Source organism: Podarcis tiliguerta (assembly GCF_965153285.1).
Source record: "Podarcis tiliguerta genome assembly, chromosome: 2".
Lineage (NCBI taxonomy): Eukaryota > Metazoa > Chordata > Lepidosauria > Squamata > Lacertidae > Podarcis > Podarcis tiliguerta.
In genome coordinates, this window is record NC_139535.1 from 91,894,906 (window position 1) to 91,922,747 (window position 27,842).

The window sequence follows — 27,842 nt, forward strand, 5'->3', positions numbered from 1 at the left end:
TCTCACCTCTGCCCCTGGGAGCCAGATTCTGCATCTCCACCTCCTCCTGTTCAGCCAGCCAGCTCTGCTCCTCGATGAGCTGGTGGAAGGAATCGTGCACAGCACCTTCATCGTAAGGACTTATGTCCTGGCTGTGGGGGAACAGAGAACCAGGATCCAGAATTATTCATAGAATCATCGAATGGTAGAGTTGGAAGGGATCCCGAGGGCCATCTAGTCCAACCCCTTGCAATGCAGGAATTTCAACTAAAGCATTAAGCTGGTGCATTGCCTAAGAAGACAGCATCCTAACTCCCAACTGGATCCATGTGTAGGATAATGCTAGGAGGCAGATGTATATAGAGCCTAAGAATAGAGATGTCCCACAAGGCAGTGTTTATTATCAGTCATCAAAGCAGTAACTGTGGACCACCAGTTTTAGACACAGGTCCTCCACCACAGGGATGCGGGTGGCGCTGTGGGTTAAACCACAGAGCCTAGGACTTGCCAATCAGAAGGTCGGCGGTTCAAATCCCCACGACGGGGTGAGCTCCGATTGCTCGGTCCCTGCTCCTGCCAACCTAGCAGTTTGAAAGCACATCAAAGTGCAAGTAGATAAATAGGTACCGCTCCGGCGGGAAGGTAAACGGCGTTGCCGTGCGCTGCTCTGGTTCACCAGAAGCGGCTTAGTCATGCTGGCTGGCCACATGACCAGGAAGCTGTACGCTGGCTCCCTCAGCCAATAAAGCGAGATGAGTGCCGCAACCCCAGAGTCAGTCACAATTGGACCTAATGGTCAGGGGTCCCTTTACCTTTACCTCCACCACACCTAAGGCAACAGACCTAAGAGTGGGCCTATGACAACAGTCAGGAATGGCTAGGTGAGGGGAAGCTCAAGAGGAGCAGGGGGCTGCTGCTGCTGCCCCCAGCACCTGTCACCTGAGGGGGCTGCCTCACTCTACCTAATGAAAAGGATTTTGAGAAGTGCCTTAGTTCAGAGGCAAGATTAATAAAATCTATATGCACCATTTCCCTCTTCTTGCAGAACCCATAGGTGCATAAATCCTGTACCTCTAGTTTCCCAGTTCAAAGCTTTGCCGTTTGTACTGCAAGGAACTGTGGAACTCATTGCCACATGGTTCAGCGATGGGAAGTAGAATATATTTCAGACAATTTTTATGAAAGGAAAGCAACATTTTAAAAGTTTAGGTAGGGTGATCAGCATCCTCCTGTTGTTTTGAAACATGCTGGGGATGAATGCAATTACATACGTGGTGGAATACTCTATTATTGCTCTGTGCAGTTGGCTGCAGGCTTCTCCCAACTTGTGCACAGCTGCATAAATTTTAGAGCCAAGGACTAAAATAGACCACCTGCCTGTCCCAGTAAATTTTTTCTAATGCCATTAAAGAAAGCTTGCATTCTGCAAACATAGATGCTGCTGGAGGTGCTTCCCCATATATATACACAGAGAGAGAGATGAATCTGAATAACTTCCCAATATTCCTTCACATGTGTGGTCTGCTTCACTGTGCGCTGGAATCTATCCTCTACAATGAAGTAAATCCCTCAGGCCCCATCTTTTGAACAAAAATGTCCAGCTATTTCTAATAGAAGGGACACGGGTGGCGCTGTGGGTAAAAGCCTCACGCCTAGTTCTTGCCGATCAAAAGGTCGGCGGTTCGAATCCCCGCGGCGGGGTGCGCTCCCGCCGTTCGGTCCCAGCGCCTGCCAACCTAGCAGTTCGAAAGCAGTCCCGGGTGCAAGTAGATAAATAGGGACCGCTTACTAGCGGGAAGGTAAACGGCGTTTCCATGTGCGGCTCTGGCTCGCCAGAGCAGCGATGTCACGCTGGCCACGTGAACCGGAAGTGTCTGCGGACAGCGCTGGCTCCCGGCCTCTAGAGTGAGATGAGCGCACAACCCTAGAGTCTGTCAAGACTGGCCCGTACGGGCAGGGGTACCTTTACCTTTACCTATTTCTAATAGATGGGATGTCCAGAACTTTGTGCATGCCTGGAAGTATCCTTGTGGTATATTTATTTGCCACCTGCTTCTAGGGAGAGCCTTGGAAGCCCCCCCTTCGGACTTCTGTGGTTATCAGGGTACCACATTTCAACTTCCTAGTTACCAAGGAAGTGGTGTAACCAGCTGGGTTCTGTTTTGCGCACAAGAGAGAACAATCATGTCCTCTTTCAGACTTTCCTCGTTGCCAGGTTAGTGCATTTAGATTTCTGGAAAAATCTTTTGAGTCTTCCATTTGAAGGGAAATAAGGCATGAGTGACTAGGATGCCTTGGAACAGGAACACAGGAAGTTGCCTTATACTGACTAAAGTCACCAGACCACCTGTCCATCTAGATCAGTTTTGTCTGGGACCCTCCCAGCCCTACCTGAAGATGCTGGGGATTGAACATGAGACCTTCTGCATGCAAAGCAGATCCTCTACCTATTGAGTTACGTAATCCCTTCTCTAAAGCATTAGGTAAAGGTAAAGGTACCCCTGCCCGTATGGGCCAGTCTTGCCAGACTCTAGGGTTGTGCGCTCATCTCACTCTATAGGCCGGGAGCCAGCGCTGTCTGCAGACTCTTCCGGGTCACGTGGCCAGCGTGACAAGCTGCATCTGGCGAGCCAGCGCAGCACACGGAACGCCGTTTACCTTCCCGCTGGTAAGTGGTCCCTATATATCTACTTGCACCCGGGGGTGCTTTCGAACTGCTAGGTTGGCAGGCGCTGGGACCCAACGACGGGAACGCACCCTGCCGTGGGGATTTGAACCGCCGACCATGCAATTGGCAAGTCCTAGGCGCTGAGGTTTTACCGACAGCACCACCCACGTCCCCTCTAAAGCATTACACAGATACCAAATTTCAGGATGAAGACAGTTTAGGGCAAAAAAACAAAAACAAAAAAACCCATATTGGCAATTTCAATACCCCCAACACCATGGAGTTAGTGAGGCCCGAGTGTGTTTTCATTAATTTACATCATTTAAAATACTGTCACTCACCTGGCAGCCTCCCTGTTCTCGGTGGCAGGAAAGGTGAAGGCCACCGTGTGAGACATCTTGTCCTCCCTCAACAGCACCAATCGCTTGCCTACTGGTTTGCTTGCCTCTTCATGGCTCAGTCCGACGGCGTTTCTAAATGCAAGTGAGAGAAGGATCCTGTCACCGATGAGTTGCTTCTGCTGAGGTGGCCCCACTTTGGGGCTTAGCGCTGCTACACATGAGATCACAGACTTTTGAGGCTAGTACGACTGATCTGGCTTAATCCTTTTGACTCCCACAGACAGCAAAGCTAGGTCTGGAGTTATGAGCTGCCCCTGTGCTACAAGGACCACCAGAAGACCAGGAACACAAAGCTACCTTCAACTCCCGCTGCAAGACTCTTTTAAACAGAAGGCAAATGTCTACCGCCACAGCAGCCCAGTCAGCTAGGAGCAAAACACTGCGAAGAGGAAGGAAACGGAGGTCGAGACAAAGGCTGCAATTCAGCATGGTGCAGTGACCTTGCTCTGCATTTCACCACTGAGATAACACACACAGAGCAGCAGATTCCAGGACAGTCAGAACTCCACCCGCTCAGGGGCGAAAAAGAGTGGCTTTCTCCATTCTCTTGACTGAAAGGGCAGGGGAGCACTTCTCCTGAACCCACCCACATGCAGGTGCTTCTCATACATCCGCCCGCACTGCTCTGGGAGCAGACAAACTCACTAAAGTTTATTTTGACTGCCTCGGCCTTCATCAGACTACACCAGCTGTCGCCACATGTTGCCAGGGAGATAAGGGTTTTTCTTTGCAGTTCAGTGCACAAAAGCTGCTTGGCTTCCAAGGGATAAGGAGAGCCTGACCCTGACATTCGTAAGGGTGGAGAGGAATAGAAGTCCCTCATCATCACTCGGAATTTAGGGGTCAGCAAACTTTTTCAGCAGGGGGCCGGTCTATTGTCCCTCAGACCTTGTGGGGGGCTGGACTATATTTTTTTTTGGGGGGGAGAATATGTACGAATTCCTATGCCCCACAATTAACCCAGAGATGCATTTTAAATAAAAGGACACATTCTACTCATGTAAAGACACGCTGATTCGCAGACCGGCCGCAGGCCGGATTTAGAAGGCAACTGGGCCGGATCCAGCCCCTGGGCCTTAGTTTGCCTACCCATGGATTAAATAGTTCCCTCACAAAACGCCTCACTTGCTTCAGTGCACTGAGAACTACAGCAAACAAAGCAGCTGGTGCTTCCTGCCTGACAGGAAACACCAGGAACTCCTGCTTCAGGTTCCAGGAAAAGTCTGAAGCTTTTAGGGCACATGGGAGAATGAAGGAAATAAATGACTGGATGCCTGAAGTGTGTTTACACACAAGATAAAAGCTGAGCATGGTTGCCCATAGTTCTGACGTCCATAGCCAGGAAATCACTTCGTTCATCCTGTGTCGCTCAGTTCAGGAGGAGTTGCAACATATTTTTTGCTTTGAAGGAAGTCTCAAATTTTAGAGCCTGGTGCAAGGGACACCCGTTATTTCACAAGCCTACATCAATACTGCAGAAGAAAAACAACAACAGTATAGTGCCCTTACTTCTTGAAACCGTAACCCCGTTGTTCTAGGTAAGGGTGAGGGAACTTGTGGCCCTCCAGACGTTGTTGAACTTTTATCTTTCATCAGCCTCAGCCAGCATGAAATACGGGCAGGGACAATGGGAGCTGGGGTTCAGTAACATCTGGAGGACCAGAGGTGCCTCAATGCTAGACCACAACTACTATTACCCCCAACCAGGGACCATGACGGCAGGTGCCAGCTACAGGTTACCCAACCTTGTTTGGAGATGCTGGGGACTGAACCTGGGGACTTTCTCCATGCAAGGCAGACATTCTACCACTGGGCTATGGCCCCTCCTCAGACCATCTGTGAGAGATATTTATTATGGGAATGCAGCACTCCCATGGGAACTTTTGTTAGTGACTCATCTCACAGTTAGGAAGCCTTGCTTAAATACTGAAATTATTCTAGAGCTTTCTTTATTATATGCTGACCCAACTCATTTCTCCTCACCCTGTTGACATTTTGGGCTCTTTCAGGCTTTTTCTACGTGGCAAAAGTTGTTCTGTCTTCTTTTCATTTCGGCCTTCCATAGGCCAGAACCATCTTACCATGCCTCCACCCAGAGCTTCCAAGCTTTCCTCACAGTTACAGCTCCCTGAACCACCCTTGGGCCTTTCTTTTGACTTTGCTTAACATTATTCATCAACTTCTCTCTTTTGGCTAAAGGGGAATTGTATTAGGAGTACTGATGGAGGCAGGTCTTACAGCAAAATGCTCTGCTCCTCTCCTTCAAGTAGTCCTGAAAGAAATTTCAGCTAAAATGTCCAGGAGCTGTGTTTTAATTATTATCCCGTTCGTATCTAGAGGTACCACTGTATTTATTTATTTTTATTTATTTTTTTATTTGCTTTTTATTGAAATTCTCCACAGAAAACAAAAAGCATATAGCAAAAGAAAAAGAAGAAGAAAGAAAAAGAGACAAACAAAAAAAGGAAAAATAAACACTCTTGTCAATCAATGTTAAGTATCGTCCACTTATTTACATTGCGTTAACACTGTATTTATTTAAAGTACATCCCACCCCTGCCAAGAATTCTGGGAACTGTAGTTCATCCCTCACAGAACTACAATTCCCAGGCCCCTTAACAAACTATAGTTCCAGGGATTCATGGGGAACTTTAAATGTGTGGCATGTAAGCTGCCTGTATGTAAACCCTAAGCTTTACACTCTCTCGCTTCTCACCAGAATGCAGGGGGCCAGGCAGCTGGTACAGCAACGATGCAACAAAAGGCATTTGTTTGCCCAGTCATGGCTGCCAACCCTTTTCCTGCCCCCATATAAATTAGCATGCTTTCTCCTAGCATGCTTTAACATCAGCCTAATAGAATGCCAGAATGCCAGGCCTTTGCTACAGCCTTTGTCCAAGCAAAGAGTCACAGCCGTCTCCTGCAGTTTGGTTTTGAGAGCATCTATATATCCCAAACATTCACATACCTCCCCAGCCATACTTTATGCATTCCCCCATTTTTAATAGGACTATTCTCTTTGGGCTGAAGTAGACTTGCACCATGGCCAGTTTTCATTTAACATCTGCAAAACTAGGCAGCAGGCACCGGTCAAATTTATGCATGTGTAAATGAACTCTTAACTATGCAAATGGCCGGAGGCAGTATTCTTTCCCCCTTCTTGGAATAAATGCCAAATCACAGAGAAACAATGATTTTGCACAGTATGGGGGCACACACAGACTCTCATTACTACAGCATGCACAGGGTTATGTTGGGGAGCAGCTGCATCCACTTCTAACTCAACACAAATCTCAGTGGTGGCTTAATTACCGCTTCTTGGCAGCCACACAGCAGAAGAATCATTACAACAGGCATGGCCACCACTGGACATAGAAGAGTTAATCGCAGTACATTCAGGCCTCTCCTCCCAGCCCCCAGCAGCAGGAATTTCAGAGTGTTTTGCTCACCCAGCCTGTGGGCATGTTTGGACAGATAACGGGTTGGGCTGCACACCCATTCCTAGACATTCACCGGAACAGGAACAGTTCTATGCAGGGAAAAGGATGAAACTCATGTGCACATTGTTACATGTGATGTCTGCATGCATCTGTTTCACTGGGTATATATTAGGATGAAATGGAGACATGTAAAATTGTCACATGATGCTTCTGTGCTTTCTTCCATATGGAAGTATGCTTTCCTGTATGAATTCTTAAGAACCAAGAAGCCCATATTCAACACCAGAACAGCTAAAGCTACTGTTGCTCAGTTAGAGTGAAACCTCCTACACTAGGTCACATGCAGGGGACGATGGGCAGGTCAGGACCATCATGTGGGAACCGTAGAACATTGGAGGGGGTACATGTGGCCCTCCAGATGTTGCTAGACTACAACTCTCATCATCCCTGACCATTGGCCATGCTGGCTCGGGCTGCTAGGAGTTGGGAGTCCAACATCTGGAGGGAAATAGGTTCACCGCCTCCTGTCCTAAATGAAACATCAAAGCAGTCTCAGGATGGTCACCCATGAGAGCCAGGATTGGCTAAGCAACTAGAAGCACTGCTCTGGTGCCTTTGTGCTGCTGCATTCCAGATGTAGTGGGGTTTTTGGACTGAACTAATCACCTGCCAGTTAACAAGGGCAGGGCTCACATCTGGCTTCCTGCAGTGAGAAGGGTGGTGCCCCCAGAGAAACAGTGCCTGTTTCAAAAACACTTTTTGCACTGCCAATTCAGCACCCAAATAGGAATGCAGAAAGAAAGCTGGCAGGATGTGCCCTTAGTGCAATTGGTAATTCTCATCCCCAAACCAGATAGCTTACTTACCAGTGTAAGGACACCCAGAAGACCTCTGAACTCCATGAAATTTCTCATGCTTCCAGGGCTAGAGAGAGCCTAGCCCAGCGCATCCTACTTCCCTGGCAGAAGGCAAAGGCATGCTTCCATCCTGACATACCTTTGCATTCTTACTTTCTCTCCACAGCAGCTTCTGAAACAGTGGAAACAATAGAACTGCTGCATGCCCAAGGCTTGCCTGCAGGGCCAAGAAAGTGTTCCAAAGATCTCTGCTTCTGCTGTGCCAAGAAGCACAGGCTGCAGCCTCATCCTCCACCCTCCCCCTATTCCTTTTCTGCAAACAGCTCTTTCATATTATCTGGTCTGATACAGCAGGACAGCCCAGGAGGAGTCAGAGAAGCACAGCGGTAAATTCTGAAATGCAGGAGTTAATCAAAACAGCCTTCACAGCCTCACTCGAAGGAGAGTACAACACACCCACACCTAGCAAGCAGCACCACTTAGCAGAATATCCAATTTATTAGGATCATCCCAACTAAAATCATATACAGTACAGTATATAATTACCTAGGAGTATAGGTTTAATTTGTAAAGCACACTGGCATTTAACAAAATATCTCTAGTCAGCTGAAAAACAACCTTTAACTTTTAATGAAAAGTTTCCATTTAAACTGCCACTTTGAAACAAGGACCACATCAAAGAAAAGGAAAGCAGTACCCAGCCTTTGCTCATTTTCCTCAACCCCAAACTTCCTCTATGCTAATCTGTCACAAACATTATCACCTCATTTACTTGCCAGAACAAGGAGACTGTCAATCACACTGGCATTCTGGCAGAAAACACTACCTTTGAAAAAAAAGTCCAGGCACCACAACCCAATTCCTCTTTCTTACCTTGGCGCTTAACATCCTGGGCTACTCGGAAGCAAGTCAGCCAAGGTCACTGGCATTTTCTTGCAAGTAAACTTGCCTGTGACCCTAGCATTACTTTTCATTGTTTGAAAGTGCTCCAGTAGGGTACGTGGAATATGAAAGGTGGGGCCCAGCTAACCCTACTAACTAGAAAAATTCCACACACACCAAGTCACAGGGGCTGACTTTAAAATCATGTTATAGTGAAAATAAAAGGTTTCAGAGCTATCTTGCATCCAAAATTTCCGTATAATTACTGCAGCTATGTTATATTTCTCATCATGAACTATATTTAGCAATGTCTTGGGCATTTTGCTACAAGTAAATAAAACAATACTTCGGTTGAGGCAAGGGAAGCTTTCCTGTGTGCAGCAGTGACTTAGAACTTCTAAAAGAAATAGCTGCACATCTAATAACTTCACACCACCTTGTCCCACTGGATAACCTTTTGCCCATCATGCCAAGAGTACCCCATTTCTGCTTTTACCCCATCCCCTCTTTGAAGGCTTTCAATAGAGAGAAAGGCAGATTTATTCATTTTTACTAAAAAAATCAAATCAAAACAAAACATACCTGATTCCAGCCCACGACTCCTGGCGAGGCACTAGTTTTAGGACCCTGCAGCAAACTAAGCTGCTCTATTGCCTTTCTCTCTTTATTTCCCCTTGCTGCCTGGAGGGAGAGAATGAGGAAGGGAGCAAAGGCAGCTGCTTCTGTGTACATGCGCGCCGTGGGCATCTTATTCCCTCTTGAACCATAAAGGATGGGCTAGAAAGCGTTTTGGCCAAACACGATAGAGAATCTAAGAGGCCGTACTTCTACTACATGTACAACCGAGTGGGTGTGAGAAGAAGGGACGGTCACGGGTCTTCCAGAGCAGTTTTGTTACCTTCCCACGCTGAGACTATTGAGAATCAGAACGATTACGCATCGGGGACACAGGAAAAGTCCTCAGTTTGTAGCCCATCCCCGCTCAGAACACAGCGGCAGATCATCAGAGGCAATAACAATGTAAGAAAATGTTTCAGTACTTACAAAACAAGGGGAACTGAGTTATTTCTCAGTCCAGCAAGTCACAAGCAGCCTTTCTGCGGCATCTTACTCACTAACCTGGTGGGATCCTGTGGTTTTGATCAGTAGAATCTTAGCCACAAGATTCAGAAAACTTTTTTCCCCCTCCAAGGTCTCCTTTGTCCCGTTTCGGCAGTCTCAGACCACACCCTGCGCCTCACCTGTTATACAAAGGACGCTGGGAGATGTAGTCCTGCCCCACTCCAGCATCTACCTGGAGCAAACTCCTAGGTTAGGTTTGTATTGAACGGCGGCTTGCAAAGAAGTCAACAACTTCCTTTATTCAAAGGGGCCGCGTTCCTACCAAATAAGCCCAAGTCTCCTGAGTTATCAGAGAGGACTACTGTATTATGGTATGGCTTACTATGTGTGCATATTTCCACTGTTAGATGTCTGCTCTCAGGAAGGAGAGCCTTGTATAATGGGAAAGGATGTACTGATCACTCTTTTCGTCGCCATCATCATCCTCTCAAAGGCCACATTTGCTCTATACAGTACATTGAAAGCCCTATGATACCAGTTTAAACAGTCATTTCTTCCCCCAAAGCATTCTGGGAACTGTGGCTTCTTAATGGTGTTGAGAGTTGTTAGGAAACCCCTATTCCCCTCAAAGAGCCACAATTTCCAGAATTCACTGGGTAAAGGGACCCTGGAAAATAGGGACACTTGGAAGGTCTGTGATAATGCTTTAGATGTAAAGTTCAGATGGGGTCTGAGTTGCCTAAAACGAAGGTTTCTGCATAGCTACACTTTACAAGAAACTTCACTCTACATATGCTTGCCTCACTAACAGGATATACTACACTGCAACCTATATCAGATTTATACTAGAGTAACAAGCTTCTATTTCCCCAAAGAATCTTGGGAACTGTAGTTTGGTGAGACAGCACTAACAACTCTGTCAAATAACCTATTCTCCCTCAGGACTATTCCCAGGTTCCATGGGAAGAGGAAATGTCTGTTGAACCAATTTAAAACTGAAACCTTATATTTGCTAACCTAGGAGTGAACCCCATTGAACTCAGTGGGATCTCCTTCCAAGTAAATATATTTATGACTGCACTGTGCAGTCTGCGAGCTTCGACCTGCTACATCAGCCCTCCCCAACCTGTGGCTCTGCAGCGTGTTTGCTGGACTCCAACTCCCATCAGCCCCAGCCAGCATGACCAATGGTCAGGAGCGATGGGAGTAGTAGTCCAATAACGTCTGGAGGGGCCCCAGATTCCCTATCCCTGATGTAAACAAAATGCTGATTTCCAGGGAAACTTGAGGGGATGGGGAATGGTAGAAAGGGGGAAGAAAGTGGAATTATACTTCAAATAAGCTTTTTAAATACTGTAATGGAAAATTAAGCAGTTCTAACATAGCATTGAGACATGGGTGGTGCTGTGGGTTAAACCACAGAGCCTAAGACTTGCCGATCAGAAGGTCGGCGGTTCGAATCCCTGTGACGGGGTGAGCTCCCGTTGCTCGGTCCCTCCTCCTGCCAACCTAGCAGTTCGAAAGCATGTCAAAGTGCAAGTAGATAAATAGGTACTGCTCCGGCGGGAAGGTAAACGGCGTTTCCGTGCGCTGCTCTGGTTCGCCAGAAGCGGCTTAGTCATGCTGACCACATGACCCGGAAGCTGTACACTGGCTCCCTTGGCCAATAAAGCGAGATGAGCGCCGCAACCCCAGAGTCGGTCACGACTGGAGCTAATGGTCAGGGGTCCCTTTACCTTTAACATAGCATTGGCATGGCAGTTTAAAAGAACTAGAAAAAGAAATGCAAAAATGTATTTATATCTATCATCTCCCACAAGTGTAATCTACCAAGTGCAACGTATGAACCCAACACGATGACTTGGTGCGATACAGGAAATTGCGTCTTCCTGTCACATGGGCTTGCCACTAGCATCTCCACAGATAAGCGAGCAAAAACCCACAGCTAGGATGAAGACGCTGTACTTCCGTTTGGTTCTCTAATGCACAGGAGAGCTGTATCGCCAGAACTGTACTTCAGGTTGACTGGATTTGGTGTGGTGCTGTAGTAGTGATACGTGATAAGAAGCTTAAAGGACAAGGGGTGAGTTGCTTCCTTTTTCAGAGGCCACATGCAACACCATACATTTAAATCACATTTAAAGCACATGACGTGCCCCAAAGCATCCTGGGAATGGTATGGTGGAAACTGTAGCTTGTCAAGGGGTGCTGAGAATTGCAGCTCTATGAAGGGTGAACTATAGTTCCCAGGATTTTTGGGGGGAAGCCTTGTGCTTGTGTATGGTGTGTATACATGCAAGGGTACAAAGTGAATGCGTAGCCTTTATTTCAGCAGGAATAGCACAGACGGGGTGAACAGTTGTTCTTCTGTGCCCAACTGACCCACGTAGATGTGTGAAAATCCTGTGAAAGAGAACAGCCACCTAGGGAAAAAACAGAAAGTAAAATTAAGCGCCAGTGATACTGTTTTCTCTCTCTTCCATTTCCTCTCAGTGGTGGTGACTCAGCAGACAGCTGACCTGAGGACTGGGGCTGTCTGTATAAACTGGAACGTGAACAGAACTGCACCCAATAGCTGCAAATTGGCTCTAACTGGTGCGCATTGTTTATCACAACACAGGATTAGGATAACAGTAAACTGAAGGCCTATTGATGCTTCCTTTATAGAGTTGCACTCTAGGAAAGAGGCATCAATATCTCTTAAAAACAATATTATCTTAGTGTGTTGTACCCTGCCATACTAAAATTTGCCCCATCTTTTTTCAAAAAATGGGCTGTGATATGTTTTTAGGAGGCTGTTCAAGATTCTGTGGTTGTTGTTTATTTAAATGCTTCACCACAATATGCACCTTTAAATGTGAAACAGCCATTTTATCATTTTACTGGCAGATGTTGAAATCCTAATTTACTTTAGCTATCTTCCCAATTTCCAGTCAAACATAAAGTGGAACAAATTAGAATTTGGGCTGTAGTTGCGGCCTAAAAGGCAGTCATGGTACATTAGAAGTGTTGTGTGGTATTTTTTTGTGGTCTGCAGCTAGCAGATACATTCAAATTATAATGGAGGTATCAGGTATTCAGGTTGAGGGATAATTTTTTAGTTCAGACCTGGGGGCTAAATTCAGCCTTCCAGGCCTCTCTTTATGGCCCCTGGTATTCTTCCTAGGCCATATTCTTCACCAACCCTGCTCTGCACCCCCCTAGGGTTTTTGCATGGCTCGGAAAGTGTCCTTGAATAATAATAATAGTAATAATAGTAATAATAATAATAATAATAATAATAATAATAATAATAATAATTTATTATTTATACCCCGCCCATCTGGCTGAGTTTCCCCAGCCACTCTGGGCGGCTTCCAATCAAGTGTTAAAAACAATACAGCATTAAATATTAAAAACTTCTCTAAACAGGGCTGCCTTCAGATGTCTTTTAAAAAGACGGTAGCTGCTTATTTCCTTCACATCTGAAGGGAGGGCGTTCCACAGGGCGGGCGCCACTACCAAGAAGGCCCTCTGTCCGGTTCCTGTACCCTCACTTCTCTCAATGAGGGAACCGCCAGAAGGCCCTCGGTGCTGGACCTTAGCGTCCGGGCTGAACGATGGGGGTGGAGACGTTCCTTCAGGTATACAGGACCAAGGCTGTTAGGGCTTTAAAGGTCACCACCAACACTTTGAATTGTGGTCGGAAACGTACTGGGAGCCAATGCAGATCTCTCAGGACCGGTGTTATGTGGTCCCGGAGGCCACTCCCAATGTAGAGAAAACATTGTTTGTTTGCCTGGATAGAGAGGTGTGCATCTGTATGTATAAGCCTTTGAGTTTTGTGTGGATGGAATGCAGCCTACTATATAAAGGCAAAGCTGTGTACACATTACCATTTACTCTGGCACCAGTGCGCTTCCACTGCTGGTGTTTGAAGCCGTCCATGTACAGATGTTGGCCACAATCAACATCTATCCTGAAGTTCAGGCATAGGCAAACTCAGCCCTCCAGATGTTTTGAGACTACAATTCCCATCATCCTTGACCACTGGTCCTGTTAGCTAGGGATGATGGGAGTTGTAGTCCCAAAACATCTGGAGGGCTGAGTTTGCCTATGCCTACTGTAGTTTCTTGAGAAATATTGCTGTTGGATGCATTTCCCCTCAAACCAGCTTCTATCTGATTTGAAAACGTAAGCCACATTCTCAAAATTTTGTATTCATTTGGTTATAATTTGTTTAAAAATTATGGAAAATCAATAAAATAATTTGGCAAAAAAGAGAGAGAGAAAACGTAAACCACATTCACTTCACAGATAAGCTGAGGTGAGTGTATTTAAGACATCCACTGCGCATGCACAGATGACAGCTTCATGAATAGGAGTTTGAGGTGGTGGTAGCTGTGGTCACAAGGGAAACAAATAAAGTAATGTTCTGTGGGTGAAGACATGCCCGCTCCCTCTCGTGTGTGCAAATTTGACTTAAAATGCAGCAAGGGGGGAATGACCTCACTGCTTTATAAGCCACTGATTTGGACATAGCCCAAGAGTCACATCTACTTTTGCCTCTGGCCCTGCTCACCTTCCGTCCTCCAGAGGGTTCTGACCTCAGGCTGAAAAAGGTGTCCCACATCTGGTTTATTCTGTGCCCAGGTCCTCACACCTTAACACGTGCACACTTGTTGTTTCAGGGATCTCAAGCGATGGATGGCACCCCGGTCCTGAGGCACCGACTTGCCCAGCACGATGCTCTCTCTGATTCCAGCACAGAAGACTCCTTGGAGGAGCTGGGTAGCCAGGAATTGGTGCTCAGGGACTTGCCCTGCTCCATGAAAGAGAAGCGCCTCCTCAGGTCTGGAGCAAGCTCACATGGGAAAACATCTTTAGTATGTACAGTGGTACCTCAGGTTACATACGCTTCAGGTTACAGACTCCGCTAACCCAGAAATAGTACCTCAGGTTAAGAACTTTGCTTCAGGATGAGAACAGAAATAGTGCTCCGGCGGCGCAGCAGCAGCAGGAGGTCCCATTAGCTAAAGTGGTGCTTCAGGTTAAGAACAGTTTCAGGTTAAGAATGGACCTCCGGAACAAATTAAGTACTTAACCCGAGGTACCACTGTAATTGATTGTAATTGTGCAGGCTGGTTGCTAAAACCACTCAGTACTTGGCAAGAAAAAGCATACAATTTTTGTTCCCCCTTCCCTTCCTTCCCACAACAGAGCTGGTTTGTTTCTACTTTAGATAGATTGCTTTAACCCAACCAAGTGGTGTAAAAACCTGTAGATTTTTGGTGGCCAACTGTACAAAGGGACGAGTCGCAGTCATTGTTCCACTCACAGTTGCCCTTGGCCCAGCCTACCAGAAGATTGCGCATGCATGAATGTAGCCCCCCTGAACTGAAAAAGCTCCCCTATCCCACTGTAGCAGGTTCTGATATGGCACAGAAGCATCAAAGAAATACAGGTAATAAAATAAAGGATTAGTGGGGCTTGGCAGGGCAGAGGAACCTGCTGACTAAAAATAGAAGAGTATCAAAAGGGAGGCTTTGTCCCAGCGTGAGGCAGGTAAGTGCAGATATTCAACCGGAAGATGGGGTGGGACGTGTGGTCCTCTCCTAACCTCATCTCCCAAAGCTTCACTGATTCAGAAGGCCCATTCTAAACTCAACCCACTCTCCCTTTCACAGGCAGCTGAGAGCATCCACAGGGAGAGATGTGTCCTACTGGGTGGTCTGGAGACAGAGACAATCCAGGGCCCAGAAGCAGTTTCAAGAAGGAATCTGGAACCTTGTCAGGATCTTCCAGCTCTGGAAGCCTTCCCTGGATGAGATTGGAGGTAACAGTAGGAAATGGTTTTTCACCTTTCAAAGTTCATCTACCCAAGGAATGTCACTGGGGTATCAGTTCGGTCCAGTGGCAGCAAACAAGGTTTCTACTTCTAAAGGGAAAATGGGTGGGATCAGAGGCAGATTTAGGCGAGCACAACTGGTTCAGTCACACTGGGTGCAAAACCTCGGGGGCAACACAGGGGACACTGCAATTATGCTTTAGAATGGAGTGCAAGAGGCTGGGGCTGCCAAATTTTGGCATTGCCCAGGGCACCCCTGGTATTTCAAACCCAGGGTCCACCCCTTGCAGGACGTCAGATCAGCAGCTGCACTTGAAGAAAATATAAAGTTCTCTCTGTGTTGAGAAGGGACTTGGTTTTATAAATGGTGGGGGCTGCTGGTTACATATACTAAATACAACAACTGAACTACTGATAACCTATCTCTAACTGGTGTGAGGCAAGGGAGACCTCTGCAGGCTGGTTGACCACATGGTTTGTGGAGAACACAAATAAATCTTGCTTTCCTCTAGCGGAGGGTAACCACGGAGTTGTGGATTTGTTATGTACATTAGGAAGGGGAGGCAGTTTGCAGTTCTTTCTCCTAAAGAATCATAGAATCATAGAGTTGGAAGAGACCACAAGGGCCATCGAGTCCAACCCCCTGCCAAGCAGGAAACACCATCAGAGCACTCCTGACATATGGTTGTCAAGCCTCTGCTTAAAGACCTCCAAAGAAGGAGACTCCACCACACTCCTTGGCAGCAAATTCCACTGTCGAACAGCTCTTACTGTCAGGAAGTTCTTCCTAATGTTTAGGTGGAATCTTCTTTCTTGTAGTTTGGATCCATTGCTCCGTGTCCGCTTCTCTGGAGCAGCAGAAAACAACCTTTCTCCCTCCTCTATGTGACATCCTTTTATATATTTGAACATGGCTATCATATCACCCCTTAACCTCCTCTTCTCCAGGCTAAACATGCCCAGCTCCCTTAGCCGTTCCTCATAAGGCATCGTTTCCAGGCCTTTGACCATTTTGGTTGCCCTCCTCTGGACACATTCCAGTTTGTCAGTGTCCTTCTTGAACTGTGGTGCCCAGAACTGGACACAGTACTCCAGGTACTGTGACCAGAGCAGAATACAGTGGCACTATTACTTCCCTTGATCTAGATGCTATACTCCTATTGATGCAGCCCAGAATTGCATTGGCTTTTTTAGCTGCCGCGTCACACTGTTGGCTCATGTCAAGTTTGTGGTCAACCAAGACTCCTAGATCCTTTTCACATGTACTGCTCTCAAGCCAGGTGTCACCCATCTTGTACCTCTCATTTTTTTTGCCCAAGTGCAATACTTTACATTTCTCCCTGTTAAAATTCATCTTGTTAAAATTCATCTTGAAACTACCCACTTTGGTTATTATGCTCACTGATATGTGTAAACAGTTTCAAAATGCAAGATAACCTTTGCTTGACTGGCACTGAAGTAGACACAGCAGGCGGAATCCCCTGTCAGACCAGATAGGAACCAGCCACAGTTAGCAATACTGCATGTGAATGAAGAAAGGGCTGTGGATCTGGGACAGAATTTATCCTGTGTGTCACTTTCTTCCTCCCCATCCCCTCTGATGCCTGTTTGCTTGCCTTCCTGTGTTGCCCACTTTTGCTATCCTCTTCAACATACTGTACAGGGAACTTTGGTCCTGGCATCCAGTCCTACTTTACCTTCCTGAGGTTCCTGCTCTTCATCAACTTCCTGGCTGTGCTGCTGGCCACAGGCTTCATACTGTTGCCTGTTATCATTTCTCAAAATACGACGATATTTCCTACAGGTCTGAGTGCAGGTGAGTCTCTGCTGGTACTTCCAAGAGCATTTGTGCTTTCCCCAACATCCCATCTGGATTAGATCCTATACTGACATCTAAGTGTCAGAGTGTCTAGTGCTATAAAGCTACCCAGTCTTTCCCCCCCAGATCCTGAATGCATAAAGTACAGCAGTAACGTCAGTTATCGATCTGCCTGGCAACGATTCCAAGATATCTTCACCGGGGAGGTGAGTCTGCTGGAAATAGAGACTGGAGTTTACTGTGCTGAGAGGGGAGGCTGATGGAGGTGCAATGCTGCCTAAGCAAGTGGTTATAGATGGGGTGTGTGTGAAGAAGAATGAACAAAAATGGAGCAATTGGGAAGACAAATATAGCTTGGAGTTGAGCAGGAAGGACAATGTCAGATTAATGGGTGATGGTTCTTATCCAAACTTTGTACTCACTGCATTCTATGATTCAGACTTAGAAAGTCCTTAGAAAAGTATTATGGCAGTGGACAGGAAGCAGTGGCCATCCACTGTTGTTGGGCAGTGACTCCAAGAGGCCCAGCCAGCATGGTCAATCAGTGGTTAGAGGTGAGAGGAGTTGGAGTCCTGCAAACATCTGAAGGACCCACAGGTTCCATACTCCTCTGTTATGAGTTGGGTTAATCTGCAAGCATAAGGCTGGCTTGTAATTTCCTCTTATGTTCCATCCTTAGGGCTCTCTGGAGTATTCGTACCTGTTTTATGGTGCTTATCATGTGACACAGGATAGCAAGAACCACTACAATGTACACTTAGCATACCTGCTTAGCATCCTGGGATACTTCTTTGCCTGCCTCATTTGGATCCTCCGGCGGTAAGGGCCCTGATGGTGGCTGAGACCCAGGCCTTTCTAGGCTTGACAGCAGGGGTTTGGAAAAGGGAGCAGGAGAGAAGCAAGGAACTGCAGGGCAAGGGAGTGGATTCATGAATAGGGATTTACATACACCATGGCTTATGATGACCCACTTAAAATGCTGACTCTTTCCTTGTAGTAATTCAGTAGGTTATATACTCCCATACCTCACATACAGTCAGAATAACATTTCTCTAACCCAAGGTCCTCCAGGTGTTACTGAACTTCAGCTCCCATTGGCCCCATTGGAAGCTGTAATTCAGCAACATCTGGAGGGTTGCAAGTTCCCCAACTTCCGCTCTAACCTATTCCTGGCATGTTCAAATTCCCTGGGAATGGAAATTATACACTTTCTGTTGGGAGCATATTCCAGTGCCCAATCATTCTCACAGAGTGTTCGATCTAATCAGGCATTGATGGCAAAAATCTATTCTTCTTCCTTCTTCACTCCCTACCTTTTCTCCAAGAAGTCTAGCATTTATTCATGTTACAGCAACATTCTGTGTGTTGAGATCCTGCCATAGTAGATCAGCTCAGTCTTCTTGAGACTCTGCATCCCTAACTCATTCCCATCAAATTTTCCTATTATTCCCAGAAAACATTCCTACTCTGAAGCATCACTAGGTAATCCTCCTCCAGTGGACCAAGCTAATATTCCTAAACTGTTGCATCTTTTCTGCCTTCATCACCCCCTGCAACTGATTTGCACACTTTCACATCATACCATATATCCCTGTGCAGACTTGCGATCTCCTTCTTTCTAGAAACTGGGTGTTACTCCCATGTTGATTCACATATCTTGGGCTGGACCCGCTGCAGTGACACACTGGAACTTCTTATGCAACACACTGAGTTCTATATACTTCTTGGGCCGGTAAAGGAATTAATTTGCTAGGATAAAAGTCTTGCTTGCCTGTGACAATCTTCACTCCTGTCCCAAAATTCAGGATTGTAGCCAGCATGGCCCGCTGGCAGATGCTGCGGTGGGAATTCAAACCATGTGTCAGTGCCAGGATCTTCACAGAGTGGGATTTCTGCATCCAAAGCCCAGAGGCAGCCACCCTCAAACAGAGGAATATTTACAATCACCTAAAGGTACATGAAAATTGCCTATAGGGTTTCATGATAATTTGCTCATGTCCTCGAAGGTCCCACCTCTTTCATTGCGTCATCCTTTCAAGTATGTATACACATCCATTCATTTAAAAAATATTTTTGGACGAAACCTCAGCCATTGCCTAAATTTGGCTGAACTGAAAAAGCAAACAAACCAGGGTTGAATCCAATGTTGCACAAGCGGCATTCTGCTTACATAATGAGGCTTCCTTTTCTTGTCCTCCCACTGTGTAAACCCCCCCCCCCCAAATCTGCTCTGGAAGGTCTCCCAACCCTCTGGAGCTGATTTTGAGGGGAGAGGAAGAGGAAGTTCTGTTGCATGCATAGAAGTCTATTGCACAAGTGGAGCTACAGAATTTGATACAGGCCCCATTAATTTCTTTTCTTCAGGCCCTGTGTCACTTCCTTGCTTATTTCACTTGCAAGTCAGGCAGCAACAATTAACAATACCTGTGAAATCAAAGAGAACAAGCATTGAAGGTGTTATGTATTGAAGTTCTCACCCTGGCCACCAGGGGTATTGGGTACAGTACAGTGGTACCTCGGGTTACAGACGCTTCAGGTTACAGTCTCCGCTAACCCAGAAATAGTACCTCGGGTTAAGAACTTTGCTTCAGGTTGAGAACAGAAATCGTGCTCCGGTGGCGCGGAGCCCCATTAGCTAAAGTGGTGCTTCAGGTTAAGAACAGTTTCAGGTTAAGAACGGACCTCCGGAATGAATTAAGTACTTAACCCTAGGTACCACTGTATATAGTTTTCACTCAGGTCCACGTCAGTTAATTTAGGCGGGAAACCCTGAGCTGTTGTTGTTACAATGTTGACCGCTGGCTGCCTATAAAAGCAGGCCGGCTGAGCTGTTCAGTTCAGTTCCAGCTTACTTATAAAGAACTACTTGGAGACATCTCTGTGTCGTCTGATATGTCCACCCACTATTTAATAGTAGGGGCAACAAGCAAAGGGAAACAGGAATCATACCCTTTAATTCCTGTTCCTACCTCAAAGGACATTTCCCAAGGCAACAAGGGATTGCTTTGCTATGTTTCAGTCATTCTTTCTAGCCTCAGATTATTATGTCCCTTCTGTGCTCAAGGTGTTATGGCTCTCCTGGGCCGTGCATGCCTACTAGATTGGCTGGGTCTTCCCTCTCCTTCGCATGCTGAAGCACTGGAAGCAAACATCTCCTCTGCATGCTCAGCTGCACAAATAGCAAGTGACCAACTCGGTTTCTTTTCACAGATAGACCTAGCGGAGCAGATCCGGCATCTGCAGAACCAACAGCGCACACGGAAGCAGCTTGCTAAGCTCTACCTGCTACGCCTGCTGATCAATGGTGTCATCTTGCTGCTGACAGGGGCTGCTTTCTACTGTATCTACGCAGCCACTGAGTTTTCCCAGGGGCACAGTCAAGTAGGCCAACCCTTCATCCCTTGCCAGGGTCAGAGTGGGACTGTGGGTGGCTGTACCTCAATCCAGAACTCAGCTGTGTGTTCTTGGAGAACAGCTGCTACAGCTGGACCAGGAATCTGGGCTAGGCTAGGGTGAGGGATTAAGCCTGACACGCAGTAAGCAGAAGGTACTGCTCTGAAAATTCAGTAAGTTTGGTGGGTCCTGACTTTTTGCACCGTGTTTTGGTACTGAGTGGTCAGGAAATATTCCTCTGTGTTTTGATTCTAGGCACAAATGTGCCTCCCCGTAACAAATCCATCTCTGTACTTCCAGAAAAATGCTGCCAGCCTTGATGTACTGAGCCAGTACCTGCCACCAGTGGTCATCTCCATTGTGAATGTCATCCTGCCTTTACTTTTTCATGTCTTGATCCAGTTGGAAGGCTACTCACCTAATACTGAAGTCAACCTCACCCTAGTCAGGTAGGTGTTTTCATCTTGGTGGGGAACCTGAGGCAGATATATTTCCTGTGGTATAAGGAGTTTGCAGGCCTTAAATTACTTTGAGCTGCAAGCAGAGTTTTTTATGCTTTGTTTTAGTTTTGCTATTCTCTCTTTCTAAGTTGGGAAGCACTAGTTGCTCCAGTCGGTCATCAAGCCCAATATCCTTTATTGTAAATATGGCAGTGAAAGTATAAGGGAAGAAGCAGAAGTAAGGGAAACCCCTTACAATGGCACAATGATTCAAGCGGGCAAACGGGAACGCAGTAAAATCAATACTTCCGGAGACAGGCGTATGCCGACAGCAACAATATATATTTTTAAAATGTGTATTTTATTGATTCCCGTTGACAAATAGCAAACACAAAGAAAACTTGAGGAGTGCAGTTCAAAAAAGATTGTTATATTTTTAGGGGAAATGCTGTCATGTAATGTATGTGTTTATGAACATCATCAATGCATTTCTAATATACCTTAGTTCTTTTGCTGTCAAAATTCCCCATTCCTTTGTCTTCCTAAACCAATAGGATAGTGGTCGACTAAACTGTGCTCACAGTAAACGCTTCTAAATAAATGGCTCATTTATTTAAATAGATATACTCTGAGTAAAACTTAGTTGAATGCCACCCATAATAATTACAATTATAATGCCATAACCCAAAGAACAACCAAATATATACAGATTTAAGAGATGCAATGCAGCAGCTGTTCTAAAAATATATTGTGGAATGTTAAAAAGAGCCAGATCTTTCAGAAGTTTTGAAGTGCAAAGTGCATCAGGACCATAGCTGTCAACGTTTCCCTTTCTTAAAGGGAAATTCCCTTATTCTGAATAGGATTCCTCACATGAAAAGGGAAAAGTTGACAGCTATGATCAGAACCAAACAACACCCCACTTTAGGGACAGATGTGTGGGGAAATGTGTGGTAAGATGAATATTTGGATCCATTCATGGTCAGGTGGTAATCCCAAGCACTGGTTTATATAGCAGGATTAGCGGGGTGGAAACCAAGTGTAAGGTGCAGGCCCAATCTCTCTTGTGGTCTCTTGCAGGTGTGTAATCCTGAAACTGTCCAGCCTGGGAATGTTCATGTTCTTCTTGGGACGCAGAGTGCTATGCATAGGGAGCGGCAGTGCTCCTCAGTGCCACCAGTGCGGTTACAACAAACTCTATCAGGTGACATGGATGGGATATTTCAGCTGGACTTTTCCTGTTTAGAGCAAATGTGGCCCAGACATAATGTGTTTGGGTATTAAGTTTTCTAAAGCAAGGTATCGTTAGCCTGTAAGGCAAAGAGCTAGTTAGCCTTGACTTGGTGCAGTGACAAAAATATACTTCACCTTTAAGCACCCAGCTGCGTAACTTGGTTTTCAATTTCTAGAATGGCTCTTCGGCTGTCTAGACATCTTTGAGTATTCCTTTTCCTGGTATTTCTTTTGTCATTTTTCACTTATTTTGTAGATTCCCACTCCCACCCCCACCCCCCACCAACGCACACCTTGTTTGATCCCAATTCCAGCAATGAGGAAAGCCTGGTTGATCATTAGCAATTAAAGTCTGCCAGTTTTGGGGTTATTCATGTGTTAGAAATTTGCAACTTATACAACAATTCTCCATACATTCTATTACCTATATAACGTTGTATTGTGCATGCTTAATGTGAACTTAGCTTTTTCTTTTTCTTTTTTGCACTTAACACCATAAACTTACGATATACTATGGTTATAATAATGTGCCTGACATGCCTAGGATTCCTTTCCCCACTTCTCTTTCTTTTTTCCTTCCATATACTCATCATAAGACATTATCTCTCTCCTGATTGTGCATGCAGTGCTGGGAAACCCACATTGGACAAGAGATGTACAAGATGACCCTCTTCAGTTTCTTGACCACGTTGGGATCTGCTTTCCTTATCAGCCTGCCCCGGAGGTGAGGCAAGAGATCATAACTAATACTAGTGCCCCTACTCTCCTAGTTTCCTTGATTCTTGGCCTAACCCAGGGCTTTTCCATACTTACCTTTTGCCCACTCTTTCCAGGCACAGGTCTGCACTCTTAAGCTCTGTGTCTGAGCACACCTTTTTTGTTCCAGAGCTTTCCCTGTGAAATCTTTAAAGCTGTATTGGAGCAAATGGCTTTCCATGGATTGTCGTGTGCTCCAACTGAGCTTTAAAGAGTGGGTTTTCCTGCGAAAGCTTGAACAAAAAAAGGGGTGCTTGGATGCAGAGCTTTAAAGTGCGGACAGTCCCTGGAAAGCAAGGAGGGAATTTAAGTGTGGTTAAGCCCTCATTCAGCCTTTTCTTTCCACAAATGGACAGACCACTCCTTCCTTGGGAAAGTATTATGTATGGCAGGGATAGCCAACATTGTTAGACCATAACTCTAATTGTCGCTGACCACCGGCTAGATTGGCTGGAGGTGATAGGAACTGGAGCCAAAAAACACACATACCCAAAAGGCACCACATTGACTACCCCTGATCTACAGGTGTTTTTATCTCATCTTCCTGCCTCCCAGTAGTGATGCCAGGTGGTCCAGTTGCAGGGTAGCTGTCATTGGGCAGATGCATGCTCTGCATTCAAAGCATATTTAACACACACGACCTCCCCCAAAGAATCGTGGGAACTGTACTTTGTTAAGGATGCTGGAAATGGTAGCTCTGTGAGTGGGAAGCTTGACTTCTTTGGGCGAAGTCATATGCTTTAAATGTGCGGATTTGCCCATTGTATCGTTGTTGACTGCAGGGTGATTTTAGTAAGGGAGAATAAGCATATGTGCTCCCTATGCAAAAGAGGCAGAATTCAGTAGCATGATACCCAGCTGCAGTTATTGGAAGAGGTTATGCCCGCGGCCTCTGAATTAATTCTCTTTTTCTCTCTCTCCCTCTCTCTCAGACTGATTGCTAAGCATTCCTCCTGTGGACTGGCTCAGTGGCTTGGCAAAGAAGAGTTCCTGGTGCCTCACAATGTACTGGATATTGTAGCAGCTCAAACAGTCATATGGATCGGGATTTTCTTCTGCCCACTTCTGCCTTTGCTTGCCTGTGTCTTCGTCTTCTTCACATTCTATATAAAAAAGGTCAGTGGCATGCGGTCATTGGACTAGTGGGAATAGGCTACTCCCCTTAATGTTCCCCTGGCGCCTCATTCCCAAAGCCTGGGAAGCTTCTGCCCGGCTTAGGGAAGGAGGCACGATGTCCACGGGTGTGACATCAGCCCTGCCCCCAATCGCCCTTGCAAGCTGGTGTCTCTTGCCCTAACTGTTCCCTTATGAAAAAATTCACTGCACGCTATTGAAAAAGGTAAAGGTTGTGTATACATGTGTGTATGTGTGGGTGTTTGAGAATACACACAAAGAGTACCTATCATGCCCATCATGACGTGGGTTGTGGATCTGGCCCTATTTTGGGCCCCTCATCCTCTTGGCTTGTACCTTGCCAGGGAAGATGGCCCTGATCCTGGCTAAGAGACTGTAGAGAAGTCTGGGAGTTACAAACTCTCAAACCAGAGAAATTGCTGGTAGTAGCAAGCAACCCACACAGGAAGACCAGAGGCGGAGGGTAAGGAACTTGCTTCTCTGAACTCACCTCTCTTGGAGGCAGTCCCACCCAGACTCAGACCTTCACTTTGGTGGTTACTGACCTCATCCTGCCCACAGCTGTTGCTAGCATGTATGCATTTGAAGCCATTGAACGTGGCTGTAGCAGGTTGGGTGCAACCTGGCCCTAGGTACTGTGAACACCTGGACTGCATATAAATCATAATTTAAAGCACCCCCACAAAAAAGTAATCATGGGCACTGTCATTTCTTAAGTGTGCTGGGAATTGTAGTTGTGTGAGGGTTAAACTGCTGTTCCCATGATTCTTCAGGGGGTGTTTCAATATATGCTTGCAGCTCTGATATGAAGGCTCTTTAGCAATATATTTGAAAGCGGTATTGAGCTGTTCACCTTTGGGGTCAAGGAGTCACATGTTTTGGGGGGACTGAAGTTGCTGGCTGAATCCCAAGAAGTATGGTATAAACTGCTTCATACAACTGCTTCCTAATGAAGGCCCTTCACTCTCTCTCTCCCCACCCCACCCCATCCCACCCCAAGGCAGTCATCCTTCTGCAAAGCCTCATGGGTTTTATATCTCTGGGAATGTGTGAGGTTTCAGGAGGCATGCTCACTCTGTCTCTTTTTCTCACCCACAGTACACCTTGTTCCAGAACTGCCAGCCTTCAACTCAGCTGTTTCGAGCATCCCGTTCTAAATTCCTCTTCCAGATCATGCTACTCTTAGGCCTTTTCCAGGCCTACGTCCCTCTGGGCTATGTCGTCAGTAGGTGAGCTGAGAGGTGGTTGAGCATCTTAAGAGTACGGGGTTGATGAAGCCTATATTCTGACAGTCATTCTTTTTTCCTCCCAGGGTCTCTCCATCCCAAGCTTGCGGGCTCTTTACTAATTATTCAACTCCATGGGAGGCAGTACCTAAGGCTTTGTCCCATTTGCCCATGTCAACACAACGTGCCTTGAGCTATGCGACATCCAATGTCTTTTGTTTCTTACTTCTGATGGTACTCAGGTGGGTACTTTGGGAGGGACATGGATGGAGGAATACCAAAGGAGGGAGGGATGGTCATATGTTGTTGAATTATTTGCAAGGCAAGCAACCTCCTTGTTTCTTGGCCTGGACCCTGTTGTAAAAGTGGTGTGTTACCGTCACTGGCCTTTCCAGACACAGAACAGCCTCCACGGCTCCTTTCAAGCAAAATCTGACCATCTGCCTTACCACTCAGGGCCACTTGAGCAAGAGACCTTGAGCAAGAGACCTGTCCTCTATAAACACTACTTCTTATCTTCTACTGCTTCACCCTAAAAGGAAGGTGGCTCAAGCACACCTCAGTGTTGGATTGTGATCACAGTGTGTAATTTCAATGGAAACTTTGCCACTAATGAAAAAGGAGTGTAGCTCCCCCCCCTTTTTTTTTAGTTAATGAAAGTCCCATAGTTCTGGCAAATGAAGAGTCACATTTGAAAAAATTACTGTAGCAATATTTTAGGAAATGTCAGAGTCCTGGCAGGCCTCTACATGATAGTGTAGCTGTGTATCCATTGAGTGGTCCGGAAGCAGATGCTGCAGCTGAACTAAGCAGGTGTGGAGCTGGTCAATCCCTTGTATGGGAGACCAGTATAAGAGTCAAGGATCATAGCATCAGCATCAGACATTTGCTAGCACACCTGATCATCACTTTGATGCCTTGATGTTACTAGCAGGAAAAAGAGACTCCTGGTGAGTGACCCAACTACAAATGCTCTAAAACAGATTGCTGTTTCTCAGTTTAACCTTGATTAAATTTAACCTAGCAGATGGTTTTGAACTCACCCAGCCTTTTGCAGGTGGCATCCCGTTTCCCTGTCTGGCCTGGTGTGTAAGTGGGAACCAATATTCCACAAACTATTGGTGTGATGGCCTCTCTTTTTCTTCCATAGCCTCATCCTTACAGTGTACGTTTCTCAGGTGCAAGCAAACAGACACATCATTGAAAGGCTCAAGAGGCAACGTGTGCAGGTAAAGTGGTCCTGCAATGTTACAGAAGGATGCCAGATGGCGTGCAATAATCATGCACCTCTGGTAACCTGTGACTGTGTGATGATCTGTTCTCTGGCTCATGTAATGTTAGGTTATGTAACCTGTTTCTCCTTTTGTTCCTCTGCCCAGTGTGTCAAGGAGAAATGGTGTTTAGTGAGGAAGCTGGCTCAGCGGCTGGTGAAACTGTGAGTTGGGTTGCAGGGGGGAAAGGCCTCCCAAAGGACGAAAACTTCTGGTGGCAGGGCAACAGGCAGGAAAAAATGGTCTTCCTCCCGAGGAAAGCAAAGACCACAGAATGGTCAAAGCACACCTGGATTAAAGAAGGAAGAGAAGCCCCCTGAGTGTGATTTGAACATTATATGCTGGAAGACCTCATTTTCCTGTGAACACAAGTTGGCTCATAGAACTACCCTATCATACCCTTTATCTTTTAGATAGGTACAATACCTACTTTTTCACTGTGCATACAGGTCCCTGGGATGTACGTTTGGTACCTAATATCATATCATCCCTCTTAGTTGCTGTACCTTATTTGGCCAACTTCATGTTAGAACAAGTTCCTGCAGGCCTGAAAATGTTTTGGGTAAAGAACAAGGTGTATGGCAAGAATATATACAGCCTTATCATGCCAAGGTAAAGGTAAAGGTACCCCTGACCATTAGGTCCAGTCGCAGACGACTCTGGGGTTGCAGTGCTCATCTTGCTTTACTGGCCGAGGGAGACGGCATTTGTCCACAGACAGCTTCCGGGTCATGTGGCCAGCATGACTAAGCCACTTCTGGTGAACCAGAGCAGTGCACGGAAACACTGTTTACCTTCCTGCCGGAATGGTACCTATTTATCTACTTGTACATGACGTGCTTTCGAACTGCTAGGTTGGCAGGAGCTGGGACCGAGCAACGGGAGCTCACCCCATTGCGGGGATTTGAACCGCTGACCTTCTGATCGGCAAGCCCTAGGCTCTGTGGTTTAGACCACAGCGCCACCCGCGTCCAAAGTAATTCTAATTCAACAAAAATTTGAAACTGAGTATGTCACCAGTCATCACTGAGGTGGATTACTTACTAACTGGATCATAATCTTTTGGTATTGCAAAATAAAACAAATGCTTTGTCTAATAAATGTCAAGAGGGCATGGGTATATGAGTCGTATGTTGTACACAATGTGGATCAGATTGACAATCACATGAAGAGTTCTGCTTAACTTGGAAGCTTGCATAGTCCTAAACCAGCATACGTCAATCTGTCAAAACAGTGGTTTTCAACCATTGTGCCCTGGGATGCCTTGAATGATGGTTAGGGTCCCAAGGGCAACACTGCCCCTCTTTCCTTCACTCCCTCCTCTGATGCCCTCTCACGTTGCAGCTGTTAGTTGCAGCAGCCCTGGTTACAAGCTCCCCAGGGGATTGGTGCCTCTGGGGCTGGCCAGGGAGTGCTTCCCAGGCTCCTGTACGGCAGTGTGAGGAGGCATCTCT

The 27,842-nt window shown here is 46.2% G+C and overlaps 2 protein-coding genes and 1 long non-coding RNA gene across 12 annotated transcripts in view; 1 reads left to right on the plus strand and 2 right to left on the minus strand.

Moving 5' to 3' along the window:
- TMC6 (transmembrane channel like 6) overlaps window positions 1–9,481 on the minus strand; it is a 30,328-nt gene extending 20,847 nt beyond the window's left edge. For 2 of the 7 annotated variants that reach the window (XM_083430171.1, XM_083430172.1), the window contains exons 1-3: window positions 9,347–9,481; window positions 2,989–3,120; window positions 7–131 (exon numbers count right to left, since the gene is read on the minus strand). In XM_083430171.1, coding sequence (XP_083286297.1) covers window positions 7–131; window positions 2,989–3,044 — 181 coding nt within the window. In that variant the 5' untranslated portion in view covers window positions 3,045–3,120; window positions 9,347–9,481. Of the gene's footprint in view, window positions 1–6; window positions 132–2,988; window positions 3,121–3,345; window positions 3,935–7,354; window positions 7,518–8,809; window positions 9,225–9,271 lie in introns of those variants that run through there. The other 5 variants (XM_083430173.1, XM_083430174.1, XM_083430175.1 and 2 more) reach the window with 5 other exon arrangements.
- Window positions 9,482–11,058: 1,577 nt separating this feature from the next.
- On the plus strand, window positions 11,059–27,500 carry TMC8 (transmembrane channel like 8). Of its 4 annotated transcripts, none has more exons than XR_014508718.1 (17): window positions 11,059–11,372; window positions 13,960–14,120; window positions 14,956–15,104; window positions 16,780–16,932; window positions 17,062–17,141; window positions 17,615–17,754; window positions 18,741–18,888; window positions 20,146–20,316; window positions 20,629–20,777; window positions 21,849–21,972; window positions 22,628–22,725; window positions 23,690–23,873; window positions 24,990–25,120; window positions 25,204–25,359; window positions 26,268–26,346; window positions 26,497–26,848; window positions 26,919–27,500. XR_014508718.1 is itself a non-coding variant. In XM_083430189.1 (17 exons), the coding sequence occupies exons 3-17, from the start codon at window positions 13,972–13,974 to the stop codon at window positions 26,554–26,556; spliced, it is 1,971 nt and encodes a 656-aa protein (XP_083286315.1). In that variant the 5' UTR covers window positions 11,059–11,372; window positions 11,783–11,884; window positions 13,960–13,971; the 3' UTR covers window positions 26,557–27,500. The 4 variants fall into 4 exon arrangements, 3 of the variants coding, with proteins under 3 accessions (XP_083286315.1, XP_083286314.1, XP_083286316.1); XM_083430189.1 differs by adding an exon at window positions 11,783–11,884 and having other exon boundaries at window positions 26,497–27,500; XM_083430188.1 differs by having other exon boundaries at window positions 26,497–27,500.
- Window positions 11,594–13,951, minus strand: LOC310672695. The gene is made up of 2 exons (XR_014508729.1): window positions 13,851–13,951; window positions 11,594–11,712 (listed from the first exon to the last, which is right to left on the minus strand). It is a non-coding gene; the product is annotated as an uncharacterized lncRNA (long non-coding RNA).
- Window positions 27,501–27,842: the final 342 nt, after the last annotated feature.